Here is a 14971-nt window from a genome sequence, read left to right as displayed (position 1 = left end):
TGTGTATGCACGCATACATGTGTGCTGCGTGTGTGTGTCTGTGTGTCTGTGTGTGCACATGCATGTGTGCTGTGTGTTGTGTGTGTGTGTGTATGCACATGCATGTGTTGTGTGTGTGTGTGTGTGTGTGCACATACATGTGTACTGTGTGTGTCTGTATGTGTGTGTCTGTGTGTGCGCACGCATGTGTGCTGCGTGTGTGTGTGTGTGTGTGTGTGCATGTGTGCTGCGTGTGTGCTGTGTGCTGTGTGTGTGTGTGTGTGTGTGTGTGTGTATGCATGTGTGCTGTGTGCTGTGTGTTGTGTGCGTGTGTGTGTGTGTTGTGTTGTGTGTGTTGTGTGTGTGTGTTGTGTGTTGTGTTGTGTGTGTGTTGTGTGTGTGTATCTGTCTGCAGGGACCATGGCGTGGGATACCTCACTCCCTACACCTTCTGCCCCCCTCAGTCCTGGACCGGCGGCCTGCCAGAGGCCCACTGAGCGGATTGCCTCACACCCTCGCGCTCCCACCACTGCGCCCATCTCACATCGTGGGACACCGTCATGCACCGAGTCCTTTAACACTTTCCATCGTCACGTCCTTGTCATACCTTCTTATCAAATAAAAGAAAGGCGTGAAGCTCTGACTCTTTTCTCATTTAAATTATTATACACTGCAGGTGTGTGATTATACACACATACACACATGTTCCAGCGCACTGCAGTGTGTTATTATACACACATGCATGTTCCAGTGCACCGCAGTGTGTTATTACACACACAGGCATGTTCCAGCACACTGCAGGTGTGTTATTATACACACATGTTCCAGCACACTGAAGTGTGTTATTATACATACACACACATGTTCCAGCACACTGAAGTGTGTTATTATACACACACACACATGTTCCAGCACACTGCAGTGTGTTATTATACATACACACACATGTTCCAGCACACTGAAGTGTGTTATTATACACACACACGCATGTTCTAGCACACTGCAGTGTGTTATTACACACACACACACGCATCTTTCAGTGCACTGCAGGTGTGTAATTACACACACATGCATGTTTCAGTGCACTGCAGGTCTATTATACAAACACGCATGTTCCAGTGCACTGCATGTGTATTCATAAAACACTGCATACTAATAAGTGTGCACAGAGAGTGATATTAAATGTTATGTGTAAAAGAGGTAACTTTTTGAAAAGTGAAGCGGAATCACACGTTATCCTTTAAGGAATGAATTGGGATCTTGTGATATTGAGTTATTTTCATGTTTCGATTGTGTGGAGTGCATTGCAGTGTTGGCTGTTTTGCTATAATACATTTTAAAAGCAGAATTTCTCCCGTTGAGGGCAATGCTATTGACGGCTGTGATTAGATTTGTATAGCACAAAATGTGCATGCACTGAAAATGGCTTTAAGTGGTGCATTATGATTATGAATAAACAGTAAGATTGTTTACCTGTGCGTCGTGTAGCAAGCGCTTAAGTGACGTATGGTGGCTTTATTGTGCCAAACGCTGGTCGCACATCATCTGAGGTAGAGAGGGAGGGATTTTAAAATGGATGATGTTATGTGGCGAGACTGGGAAGGCTTGGAATCGGACTCTCTACTCTTGTAGAAATAGAGTGTCACAGCATATTTAATTACCATACTGAGTCAGGACCTCGGTTTTAACCTAACCCAAAAGATCCATCCTGAACTACAATAAAGAGAGCCAAATTAGGGTCGTATTAAACTTTCCATAAATTTCACACGATGTGCATTTTTCCTTCAGAAGTCACACAATCACCTTCTGGTTCCATTTCACTCTCATGGGTGAGTTTCAAACTCTGTCAGCACAGAAATCACCCAATGAAAACAAATGCTTGCAGAGGGAGACATATGAAAATAAAAATGCACTTCTTCAGACAACTGATCCATCGTGCCTGGTTTTGCAAATCTGCACGCAATTATACAAATTAAAAGAGGAACCCCAATATTAAGGTTGGGCTTTATGAAAATTCGAAGTCAAATTCACATTAGCTAGCTTGAGGTGTGTGTGTGCATGCGCGCGCTTGTATGAACTGTAGTTCCAATGAAACTGTACAGGAGACAATAGCTCAAATAAAAAACTAATTGTCCAGGAGAAAATGTTACACCCCGTGGCCGTCTCAAATAAATTTTTACATTAAACATATACATAAACAGTTACAAAATGACATCCATTAACTAATATGTTGTAAATATTGTTAATAGAGATGTTAAACAGCAACATCAGAACAGAAGTACAAAGAAGAACAAACAAACAACATAAAAACCTTAAATAGCTTAGGTCTACAACCAGGAAAATAAAAGGAAAACGAATTATTTTAATGTACGTGCAGAATGAGGGATAGTTTTGTTGCCTTTCTGTTTGGATTTAGGCTACACCCTTCAAGGAACTTGAATATATATTTTTTAATTACGCCATAGATTTTCCAGGGACGCGTTACTATGGCCATACAGCCCACTGGTAAAATAAAATATTTAAAAAAAATATAACACTAACGCAGCCGTATTCTGAAATTGCCACACAACCGTTTTGCGAACTTCACAAAAACAAGTGCGTCATTGCACGTTTAATGACAAATTCCGGTCCTCCCCACCGATTGGCAAGTCTCCACGTCCATCAGTATATGTTCCAGTCTGATTGAGCACACCTACTTTCATCTACCAACCAGATAATAGTCACATGAGGTAAACAAGGCCATTTTCGTTGTTGTCCTAACTGTAATTGGAGGAGAGGTTTCGGCGCGGCGTCGGGCAGCCAATGACGTGAACCATTTTGTCTATCAAGTAAAAACGACGCAGAGGGAACTAAAGATAGGAGGGGGAATGTAAAGGTACGGGAACAGGGATGAATCGAAACAAGATTGTAAGAAACTTTATTTCCTCCACCGTTTGCTTTCGTTGCTGTAGCGACACCTGGCTCAAAGAGCAATAAAAAGTAACGTTTTCCACAATGCCGTGGAAAGACTAGCTGCCTAAGAGTTATTCCTCAAAGGCCGCCTAAATTCTAGCTTGGATGTGCAGAGTGGCGAGAAAAGTGACGAACGGAGAAAGCTAGAATTAAAACATATTTTAGCGAGGTTGTCTGGCTGTAAATAAACCGCTAATTCAGTTGTTTAAACCAATTTATTAAACATTTTAATATAATTATGAGCGAGCTCTCGGACTCCACGCAGCAGTCTGTAGCGGGAAAGAGAAGCGCATCCCCTGATCCAGGTCGCGCGTCCCCGCCGTCCAAGGCTGCGAGAGCGGCCGTGGGTTCCGGGGCCCTAGTGCCTGGCCGTCATGATGTGAAGAACAGTGACACTGCAGGGAGAACAGAGACGAAGGAATCAGGGAAAAGCCCAACACACGGCGAGAATGGAAGTGCGCCCATTACAACAAGGAACACTACAGCACTCCCGGAAAGCGGGGACGCGTATCCAAGCACGAGTAGCAGTAGTGGCGTCGGGCCCTGCACTAGTAGCAGCAGCAGCGGGGACGCGCACCCGCAAACGTTAAGTGAAGCAGGAAACGGGAGTGCAGGAGTCAGGGCGCCCTGCCACTCTCCTCCGCCGGAGCAATCTGATTGGGCAGCGATTGCAGCCGCTGAGGCGCTTGCTAGTCTGACTCGAGTAGGTGAAGATGAGCGTACGGAACAGGCCCATACCTCCAGACAAGCCGGGTTTAGAAAGAAAAACCTTAGAAAGAGCAGTAAAAGAGGCTCTCCTGTGGCCAGGGAGCAGAGCCCAACTGCTGGGAAGAGTCTGCTTGCACAGGCAGCAGCTGCAGACAGTTCTACCTCCTCCCCTGAGGGTGGCGCTGTGGACAGTGCTGACAGGCAGAGACTTGGGCTGCTGCTGGGCAGAGAGGAGGAGGAGGAGGAGGGAGATGGATTCTTGTCTGGCTTCTCCTCCTCCCAGTCCTCATCATTTCCATCAGAGGAGGAAGCGGAGGACGCGGAGTGCGCCATCGTGTCGGTGAAAATGGCGGCAGAGACTCGGCAGTCGGTGGCTTCGCTGGCTCAGGTGCAGGTGCGGCTGGAGGCGCTGGAGAGGAAATCTGCCCGCCTACACCAGCGCCTGGAACTCAAGTTGTCACAGCAACGGCGCCCCCATCTGGAGCAGCGCAGCGCGATCATCCGTACCATCCCTGGGTTCTGGGTCACCGCTGTATCCACCCTGTCGGACCCGGCCTGGTTCTGGCCAGGCCTCAGACCAGTTGGTGACTGGCGCCAGGCCCAGTCTGGCTTTTTTCAAAGTTAAAGTATGCTTTAACCTTTAACTGTGAGTAACCAAATTAAACAAGTGTTATGTTTTATTATGATACACAGAGAAGGCAGTGGTGCTTCTTGTGAGGCTAGCGGGTCATCTAAGAGTGCTAGAGCAGCCAGGGGGTTGGCTAAGAGTGCTAGAGCAGCCAGGGGGTTGGCTAAGAGTGCTTGAGCGGTTAGAGGGTTGGCTAAGAGTGCTAGAGCGGCCAGGGGGTTGGCTAAGAGTGCTTGAGCGGTTAGAGGGTTGGCTAAGAGTGCTAGAGCGGCCAGGGGGTTGGCTAAGAGTGCTTGAGCGGTTAGAGGGTTGGCTAAGAGTGCTAGAGCGGCCAGGGGGTTGGCTAAGAGTGCTAGAGCAGCCAGAGGGTCAGCTAAGAGTGCTAGAGCGGCCAGGGGGTTGGCTAAGAGTGCTAGAGCGGTCAGGGAGTCAGCTAAGAGTGCTAGAGCAGCCAGAGGGTTGGCTAAGAGTGCTAGAGCAGCCAGAGGGTTGGCTAAGAGTGCTAGAGCAGCCAGAGGGTTGGCTAAGAGTGCTAGAGCGGTCAGGGGATTGGCTAAGAGTGCTAGAGCGGTCAGGGAGTTGGCTAAGAGTGCTGAGCGGTTCAGGAGTTGGCTAAGAGTGCTAGAGCGCCAGGGGTCGGCTGAGGTTCTAGAGCGGTTGTCAGCAAGAGTGCTAGAGCGCCAGGGGGTTGGCTGTGAAGAGGGCACTGAGTCAGAGCGGCAGGGAGTTGGCTAAGAGTGCTAGAGCAGCCAGAGGGTCAGCTAAGAGTTCTAGAGCGGTCAGCGAGTCAGCAAAGAGTGCTAGAGCAGCCAGAGGGTCGGCTAACAGTTCTAGAGCCACCAGGGGGTCGGATAAGAGTGCTAGAGCGGTCAGGGGATTGGCTAAGAGTGCTAGAGCGGTCAGGGAGTCGGCTAAGACTGCTAGAGCCACCAGGGGGTTGGATAAGAGTGCTAGAGCGGTCAGGGGATCAGGGGCCCTCGTGCTTGGTGGTCACTGTTTGAAGAACAGTGGCACTGCATGGAGAAAAGAGCTGAAAGAATCAGGAGAAAGCGGTTTTTATCAACTTGATTCAAAGCCTGAGGTTTGTTAGCTGCCCATAATCATTGCAAGCTGACCTCAGCTAACTAACTAACAGCTAACAGCTGCTAACTCACAGTGCAATGGGACTCATGGCTGTGGCAGGTTTATTCTCATCGTCTCTGTCTGTCTGGGGAGAGCTGGGGGATCAGTCCCAGAGAGAATCTGTGTGTTTGTGTATGTGTGTTTGTGTCTGTTTCCTTAACTTAAAGCTACTCAGCTGTTGAATCATCCCCTGCTTTCTGCACACATCGATGAGAGCGATGAAGAGGCTCTCAGCTCCATGAGCCATCTAGAGGTGAGAGTGCGGTACTACAGCTACGCATGGCCGTTTCTGCTTTTGATTAGTTTAGCCTTTTCTTTTTATACTGCCAATATAATACTCAGACCCAAAGTTGCTGATGTGCAAGGGTTGTATATAAAGGGGATTGCACAAATCAAAAATTTTAAATACTGAATGTACCCATTTGCTTGTTCATCTTTTGTGAACATTGTAATTGGCTTAAGACGCTCCAAAACTGTTGTTAACTTTTTGAATGTGGCTAACTAGCTAATATTCTAGCTAAGTGATGTTTGCTGGGCCTACAAATAGATTAGTGGAATATTAACCACCCTGTAAACACATTGTCCAAACCGTAGTGGTTCTAAAAAGTGGTAATTCCTGATATTTACAAGGTTCTGGCTATCAGCTGAAGAGCTCTACCTGAGATATAGTAAGCTGCTCAGCTAGTACGTCTACCCCATTGTCCGACACATCCGTTGTCTTGTCCAGCGTTTCCATTTTACAGATTACAGCTAAGTTAAGATAAGATAACATAATATTTTATTATCCATTAACACAGTCATTGTGACTGGTGGAGCAGTTGCGGAAATGGCAGGTTCATTTATACATTTATTCTGCTCATCAGGCAGGTGAATGTGGGGGCGGGGGGGGGGGTGGTGGTACACAGAGCTAAAGTACAGCTGTTAGAAACAGTTGAGGGCTCTTATTAAGGGTGGCAGTATTGCGGGGGGTGGGGGGTGGAGGCTGATATTGTGGCAAAACGCGAGGGAGTATGCATTAAGGCGATACTTATGATTACTGTGATGGCCGAGGTATGCTACTCACAGGACTGATATAGCTGAACCGCATGAACTTGAGTGCGGTGTCGCTTTTATACTACAGTTCTATGAACAAGGCTATTTCTCATGTAATGGTGATTTGTGGCAATTTTAGACAATGGATTATTATTTTATTGTTTATTCGGCTCTGCCAACAAAAATAGTTCCTTTACAATTCTGTTAGCCACTCTAACAACTGTTATTGTTGCCGGGCAATGCTATAAATAAATGCAAAGGCTGACTAGCTTAGCTGGCTAACAAGCTAAGTCACAAATCTTTCGGCAGTGTTAACACAACTGCGAGAAAGAGTCACTGTTGGTTGTCGTGTACATTGAGGAACTGTGCAGAAAGTGCAGATTAGCTTGTTGGGTTTGACTGGCGGTGTGCTAGACTCTCTGCAGATTGTTAAGATGCTGCTGTGTCTCTTCCTGGATTCCAGTTATGGCTCAGATAGAACAGGCATCGGAACTGCTGGTAACATACTCACTGTCCAAATATTTTTCTGTTGTCATCGGGTAGAAGAGATCAAATGCGATGCTATCAAGTGTATCCACTTTGTTGAAGGTGAAATGAAGCTAGGTAACGAAGTAGCCTTTTTGCCGATTCGGGTGTCGTATCAGTCCCACGTAAACAATGCGGATTGATCCTGGCCAGTGATGAGGTTCGAGAGCTCTCATACTGTGTTCAATGACGCCTCTTCAGGTGGAGTCCCTGAAGAACACGAGGATGGGCTACAGGATCTCCTTCCATTTCAACTGTAACTCGTACTTCCAGAACGCCACCATCTTCAAGGAGTTCCACCTCGGTCTCGGGGGTGAGCACGGACTGCGGGGGGGGAGGACTTGTACCTCGGTTGACATTAGGCTGAGCAGTGGGGGGGGTGTAGTCTGAAAACGTTTTTCTGACCCCACTGCAATGTTGCTGTAATTCTCAAGCTGTGTATCATCAATATTTCTTTACTGAGGTGTTTTCACATAATAGAACATATTTATTATTATGTTTTGCAGCCTTGGCAACTCAGTTTGTTTTGTGAGTAAAGTACACTTGAATTGCACTGATTATTTGGTAAAATGCTAGCTTGCTTTCTCTGTCCTGCCTCTCGTTCTCTCTCTCTCTCTCTCTCTCTCTCTCCCATTTCCTCTCTCTTTCATCCCATCTCTTTCCTCTGTCTCCCTCCACCCTTTGCAATAGCAACAGAGCAGTTTCACCTCAGACGCTCTGCTGTAAAGTACGTACTTTCAGTGTCAGAAGCTCAGTAGGGTGGAGGGTATAGCTTTATCTTCAGTGTCACAGCGGTAGCACGTGTGCATTTTGCGCGGGTAACGCGGGAGTAAACTGAATGCTTTGCGCTTCGGTTAGTCAGCAGTCCGGCGTGTTCCTGAACGTGTTTCTCTTTCCTCCCTGCCAGGGTCCATGGCTTCCTTCTCCAGCCCCATCCTGTGGCATCGGGGGCAGGACCTCACCTCCCAGGGGGCTTCTGGGAAGGAGAGTGGCAGCTTCTTCTGCTGGTTCAGTGACCACAGCGAGCCAGGGCACGACCAGATAGCCCAGGTACTGCTTGCAGCAGTCTGCCTCACTGTTAGCATCTGTCTTTCAGTTCATTCATGGCAAATTCAGGCTTCCTGTTGAGCTACTTTTCAAACCTAAGTAGGTATCGGATGTGCTGTTCGCCAGTGTTTTACTGCCAGGGCCCAGATCTGACAGTATTGCTCCAGCATATCCAGGCTTTGTTCAGTGACTAACAGTAGAACTCAACCAAGTGTGTTGAACGGTTATTTGATTTCTTTGACATGTAGAGGTGTAGCTGTTCTACCATGTCTATTACCAAACCATTTATGTTGAACTTAATATCCATTCGAAATCCTTTCCCCTGATACAACCGTACACTGAAACGCAAGTTTAAACGGCTCTCTCTCTCTCTCTCTCCCTCTCCCTCGCTCTCTCTCCCTCCCTCCCTCCCTCCCACTCTCTCTCCCTCCTCTCTCCTTCCTTCTCCCTCCCTCTCTCTCTCTCTCTCTCTCTCTCTCCCTCTCCCTCCCTCTCTCTCCATCCCTCTCTCCCTCTGTCTCTCTCCCTCCCCCCGTCTCTCCTGGCTGTAGATTCTAAAGGAGGACTTGTACAGAAATCCTCTGAGGTATTACCTCACACCACTGTGGGAGCCACGCGAGAACGGCAGGTCTGTGTCCACCACCGAACCGCACAGTTTCCCTGCGTAGAGACTGCAGCACAGCTCACCGTTTCCCTGCGTAGAGACTGCAGCACAGCTCACAGTTTCCCTGCGTAGAGACTGCAGCACAGCTCACTGTTTCCCTGCGTAGAGACTGCAGCACAGCTCACCGTTTCCCTGCGTAGAGACTGCAGCACAGCTCAGTGTTTCCCTGCGTAGAGACTGTAGCACAGCTCACCGTTTCTCTGTGTAGAGACTGCAGCACAGCTCATTGTTTCCCTGCGTAGAGACTGCAGCACAGCTCACCGTTTCCCTGCGTAGAGACTGCAGCACAGCTCACCGTTTCCCTCCGTAGAGACTGCAGCACAGCTCACAGTTTCCCTGCGTAGAGACTGCAGCACAGCTCACTGTTTCCCTGCGTAGAGACTGCAGCACAGCTCAGTGTTTCCCTGCGTAGAGACTGCAGCACAGCTCAGTGTTTCCCTGCGTAGAGACTGCAGCACAGCTCAGTGTTTCCCCTGCGTAGGAGACTGCAGCACAGCTCAGCGTGTTCCCTGCGTAGAGACTGCAGCACAGCTCACGTTTCCCTGCGTAGAGACTGCAGCAAAACCAGCCGTTTCCCTGCTGAGACTGCACGCGCAGTCTCTAGGAGCCAGTTTCCTCGTAAGACTGCAGCACAGCTCAGCTTTTTTTCCCTGCGTAGAGACTGCAGCACAGCTCACGTTTCCCTGCGTAGAGACTGCAGCACAGATCACAGTTTCCCTGCGTAGAACTGCAGCACAGCTCACTTTTCCTGCTAGAGACTGCAGCACAGCTCACCGTTTCCCTGCGTGAGACTGCAGCACAGCTCAGTGTTTCCCTGCGTAGAGACTGTAGCACAGCTCACCGTTTCTCTGTGTAGAGACTGCAGCACAGCTCATTGTTTCCCTGCGTAGAGACTGCAGCACAGCTCACCGTTTCCCTGCGTAGAGACTGCAGCACAGCTCACCGTTTCCCTGCGTAGAGACTGCAGCACAGCTCACAGTTTCCCTGCGTAGAGACTGCAGCACAGCTCACTGTTTCCCTGCGTAGAGACTGCAGCACAGCTCACTGTTTCCCTGCGTAGAGACTGCAGCACAGCTCAGTGTTTCCCTGCGTAGAGACCGCAGCACAGCTCAGTGTTTCCCTGCGTAGAGACTGCAGCACAGCTCAGTGTTTCCCTGCGTAGAGACTGCAGCACAGCTCACCGTTTCCCTGCGTAGAGACTGCAGCACAGCTCAGCGTTTCCCTGCGTAGAGACTGCAGCGCAGCTCACCGTTTCCCTGCGTAGAGACTGCAGCACAGCTCAGTGTTTCCCTGCGTAGAGACTGCAGCACAGCTCAGCGTTTCCCTGTGTAGAGACTGCAGCACAGCTCAGTGTTTCCCTGCGTAGAGACTGCAGCACAGCTCAGTGTTTCCCTGCGTAGAGACTGCAGCACAGCTCAGTGTTTCCCTGCGTAGAGACCGCAGCACAGCTCAGTGTTTCCCTGTGTAGAGACTGCAGCACATGTTGATGGTGTGTATGCAGATGTGTGTGTGTGACACGTTGCTTGTCTCAGTGGACACAGGGGAATGGATCACAGCTCGGGAAACGAGTGTGTGGTGATCTCGGACTCTGAGGAAGATGAGGATGAGGGCGGGGCCCGCAGGGACGAGGAAGAAGACGCAGACACAGGTGAGGTTACGCAAGTGAAGAGATACCTGTACTGATACAGAGAGTTATGAAAAAAACCATTACTAAGTAATTACTGTAGCGGTCTATTCAAAACACAGCTTTCTTGTAACGGTTTTCTGTGCAGTTACATATACCCTGTCTTCTAGGAGCCATTTAGCCCACTAACTACCCGACATTTGAACAGTCATTATCACCCTCAGCATTATTTATTAAGCTCCTTCTTAAGCTTACGCTTCCACTGTTTCATAAAGAAACAGCCTCTCTTATTGAATATAAAACACTGGCTAAAACCTCTGTAAAGTAAATGAATTAAGGCGACTCCATTCGTATAAAACAGATTAGGCCTATAGGCCTAAACATTAAGCAAAAAGAAAAACGTGCTTGAGGCTCTGTGGAAGGAAAGATCTCTCTCCTTTCAGGCAATTCCAGACAGGGGTGACTTCATTTCCCGTCGTTCTGCCTGTGTGCTCTTCTTGTGTATATCTTCCTGCTTTTTTTCCCTTGAGGATTCTGACCAACCGCAATATCTAAACAACTCCACTTGGAAGTGTTTTGGGTTGTCGTAGGACAAAAAGCTTACTGTCCGTTCACTGAATCGGTCTTTGTCTCTTTACATCAACGTTAGCTGTCAGTACCACCACAGAATAAAAGATTAATGAACTGCATTCAGTCTCTAACCTACTAGCTGGCATTCGGGACTCTTCCCCTAGCGCCAGCCAGTCGGCTAAGTTCAAAACGTAGGCTCCAACTCCTGTGAAGAAAGAGAGGCGTATGCATAAGAGAGAGAGAGAGAGAGAGAGCTCTTTTTAGATGATGCGTAAATAGAAGCTGACATTACCGTTGTTCGTCATTCTGTAATTGGGAATACGCAGGTGACCGGTTTTTACAAACATTTACAAAAAAGTGATTCATTTTAAATGAAACTTAAAAAATGGCGTAAACATTTTTTTTTTTTAAATAGGCCTACCCATCGTCGCTGTGATGGAAATTTAACCACCTGGAAATTTCTTAGCGGTCATACGGTCATCGTGACATCCCTGCCTCTTATATGTGCTTTCGCGGGCAGCACGCGAAATAATACACATTGCTTAAGTTGCAATGAATGCACAACTTTAAGATGTCGTATGCAGAATGCATCATTATCATTGCTGACTTTTTCCTCAGTCTGTCACATATTCCATTATTTCCCGACTGTGATGGGAACAGGGCTGGGGTCAGTTCTATTTCAGTGGATTGAACTGGCAAAATGGCCGTAGTCTTGCATGGGGATTTTTTCATGAGGCAAATTGAATAGTAGTTCCCCTGGAGTGCCCTCAGTATTTATAACTCGCTGACATCACATTGAGGGCCACTCACAAAGAACTCTGGGATACCCCCTTCAGCATGAAGCCTACATTGTTGCTGGCTCCGTCATTTCTGTTGTCTATCACAGAAATATTTCAAAATATTTTTAAATTGTATTTGTATTTTAAAGTATTTTTAAAAGGCTCTAGATAGTATTTGAGAAAGTATTTGGTTTCCCCGGAAAGTATTTTTTTAAAGGTCAGTAAAGCGTAGAAAAGTATTTGAATCCAAAACCAATACGTATTTGATCCAGGTCTGCTTGTAAGTAACATGCATGTGCAACAGTTTGCTCGTTCACGCCGGATTGGAGAAAGGCAGATCTCCATGGTGACATCTCAACGTTCTTCAGGGTCAGGTGACAGCGAGGACGGCGAGCAGCACGACGACGACTCCTCTGACAGAGAGGAGGAGGAGGAGGAGGACGAGGAGGAAGAGCTGGACGTGGAGGAGCTGGACGAAGAGCAAGAGTCCAGCAGCCCCGAGGTCAAAGGGCAAGAGGAGGAGGAGGAGGAGGAGGAGGGCGGGGCCGGGGGTGGAGCCCAGCACTGAACATCTGAATATGTTAATGAGGATCGCCAATAAGCCATTTTAAGCACTCGTGCTCTCAGAGCCCTCCTCCTTCCCCCTCCTCCCCTGCCCCCCCCCCCCCCCCCCCGAGAGATGGGCCTTCCTCCGCCCCTCCGACTGTAAAACCATTCCAGCAGTACCCAGAATGCTGTGCATTAAACAGCGCTGTAACGACAAGCCATTCAGCCCTTCCCCGCGAAACACGCCTGTTCATAAAGAACAGTAGCGCTGACGATATCCTAAAGCAGCCCTCTGCTCTCCTCTGTAAGGTCCTGTGTTTGCCCTGGTCACATGGGGACTCTGCTACTCTGCTGGCCAATTAGGTGCTTTTCATGTTTTAGGGTAGGGGTCCCCAGTCTTATCCAGAAAGGGCAAGTGTGGGTGCACACACCTGATTCTACTAATCAATCACTAGAGTCATTGCTAAGCACCTTGATTAGTAGAATTCAGGATCAGGTGTGTGCACCCACACTGGCCCTTTCTGGATAAGACTGGGGACCCCAGCTCTAAAACATGAAAAGCACCTAATTAAGAAAAATTAACAGCTTGTTAAAATTTTGGGATTGCGGTTGAGGTTGAAATGAAAACCAGCACACAGTGGTCCCCCAGGACCGAGTTTGAGAACCTCTGGTCTAAAGCGTGCATACTGGCTGACAGCACTGGCATTCAGTTATATGTAAATATATTTTTGAATATATTTGAAGGGTTGTTTTTAGGAAAGGCATTTTTGGTGACAGTCGATAGTGGTAATGCACATATGTGCCCAACCACTCGTTATATTCACTTGCATACGCACGCACACACACACACACACACACCTCACACTGCAAAAAACCAACTGTCTGTCTTAACAAGCGTGTCTCGTAATCAGACTTAAAATGTTTCTCTCAAGTAGAACATAACAGCCCGCTTTAAGTTACTGTTTGCTGTAAGTTAATGTTCTTACCCCTTTGGCAAATCTTGAAATGAGCCAAACTGTGTCACCTGATTGGCAATGTTTTTTGTCTAATTTAGCCAAAAAAAGTAACAGAATTAAGATTTTAAGTCTAAATTCTAAGATCTCAAATACTTCATTAGATTGACTTTTGGTTTTTTGCTGTACGCTCTCACCCGTGTATGTCTACACCACTCACGCTCGTGAAGGTAGGATGGTGCTTTCAGGTTTCGATTTCTGGCCATCGGTCTTATTCAGGCATGCTTGTTCTGGTATCCTATTGGTTGCGGGCTTGTCTGAGGTCACATGATCAGTGCTTTGAGGTCAGGTCCGCGCAGGTCAGCAGTGAAGGCGGGAGGCTCTTATCTTGGTTCAGTGTTAAGAGGCCACTGCTGTCCGTACAGCTGCACCACGTCCGTGATCCACATAAACAAGGCAAATAGCAGCTGAGAGCAGTGCTTTAAACCTCCATTTGTAAATACTTCCTTTATTACGGCTCCTATATTCAGGGTTATTTGTAAAACTCGTGTAGTCCTTATTTAATCCAACCTACTCACTTTGGACCAGCCCAGTTCAGGAGTAATTAAAATGGCCGACCCCAGCCGTGGTCGAGTAGTGAAAGTATTCAGTGCGCTGGACAGTACATCTATCGCTTGTTTACTGGAGCCCGTTTAGTACAGAAGTCTGGAAGACGTTGTGGTTCAGTCCTGACGTGAACTTGTGGCTTAGTCCAGACGTGTTGGCGTTTTTTGAAGTTTTAGTTTCAGTCTTTCGTTTTGGAGAGGTAAAGAAAAGGAATTTTTTTTTTTATTGCTTATGTAACAGGTTGTACGTTTGCCGATATTAGTGAAAGTGGAGTTATGGTGACGTTTAAGGTGATTAAGGTTATTTATTGTGGGAAACGGGCCTCGGTGTTTGTGGTTACTGCCCCTCTAACATCCTGCTGTTTCAATGACATCACACTTTTTTAGATTGTAAATATTGATTTTCATGGTTTTCTCACTTGGAAAACAGTTGGGCTTTGTAATCTTTGCATTTACAATAATAATAATAATAATAATAATAATAATACCATTCCTTTCCATAGTTTGGAGTTTGAAATTGGTAAAAGCAAAAAAGGTATTTTGTGTGCTGAATTTACTTTGAATGGACAGTTTTATAACATAGATAGTTTTTAGTAACAGATGGAAATAATGTACAACAGCTACTGTTCTGTATTTTTTTCTAATAAAGACAGATTTGGAACCTAGTTGCTCGTGAATGGAATTCATTCTCATCGGAAGCCTGTGCCTTGTACAGTGGATGGCCTAACCAGTCAGAAATCTGCATTGCATTTGGTGTGTGTTTGTGTGCTTGCGCGTGTGTGTGTGTGTGTGGTGTGTTTGTGTGCACATGTGTGTTTGTGTGCGCGTGTGTGTGTGTGTGTGTGTGTTTGTGTGTGTGTGTTTGTGTGTGCGCGTGTGGTGTGTTTGCGCGTGTGTGTTTGTGTGCGCGTTTGTGTGTGTGTGTGTGTGCGTGTGTGTACGTGCGTGTGTGTGTTTGTGTGCGCGTTTGTGTGTGTTTGCGTGTGTGTGTGTGCACGTTTGTGTGTGTGTGTGTGTGTGATTGTGTGCACGTGTGTGTGCATGTGGTGTGTTTGTGTGTGTTTGTGTGCACGTTTGTGTGTGTGATTGTGTGCACGTGTGTGTGCATGTGGTGTGTTTGTGTGCGCGTGTTTGCGTGTACCTGCGTGTGTGTGTTTGTATGCGCGGTTGTCTGTGTGTGTGTACGTGTGTGAAGAGATGTCCCATGATGCTTTTCTTCATGCACGGCCCCCTGTAG

General features: G+C 47.4%; 2 protein-coding genes across 7 annotated transcripts in view; both read left to right on the top strand.

Annotated features, from left to right (window-relative positions):
* Nucleotides 1–622, top strand: part of foxp3b (forkhead box P3b) — a 21571-nt gene extending 20949 nt beyond the window's left edge. For all 6 annotated transcript variants that reach the window (XM_064299785.1, XM_064299784.1, XM_064299786.1 and 3 more), the window contains one exon: nucleotides 395–622. In XM_064299785.1, the coding sequence (XP_064155855.1) occupies nucleotides 395–476 (82 nt within the window). In that variant the 3' untranslated portion in view covers nucleotides 477–622. The remainder of the gene's footprint in view (nucleotides 1–394) is intronic.
* Nucleotides 623–2789: 2167 nt separating this feature from the next.
* On the top strand, nucleotides 2790–14399 carry LOC135234818 (putative testis-specific Y-encoded-like protein 3). Its single transcript, XM_064299778.1, has 7 exons — nucleotides 2790–4171; nucleotides 5565–5642; nucleotides 7148–7259; nucleotides 7854–7996; nucleotides 8545–8621; nucleotides 10190–10305; nucleotides 11999–14399. Exons 1-7 carry the CDS (start codon nucleotides 3170–3172, stop codon nucleotides 12196–12198), a joined length of 1728 nt encoding a protein of 575 aa, XP_064155848.1. The 5' UTR covers nucleotides 2790–3169; the 3' UTR covers nucleotides 12199–14399.
* The last annotated feature ends 572 nt before the right edge of the window (nucleotides 14400–14971 follow it).

The sequence above is a fragment of the Anguilla rostrata genome, chromosome 11, assembly GCF_018555375.3.
Source record: "Anguilla rostrata isolate EN2019 chromosome 11, ASM1855537v3, whole genome shotgun sequence".
NCBI lineage: Eukaryota > Metazoa > Chordata > Actinopteri > Anguilliformes > Anguillidae > Anguilla > Anguilla rostrata.
Note: the sequence above shows the minus strand (reverse complement) of the source record. Positions and strands in the feature narration are given on the sequence as shown.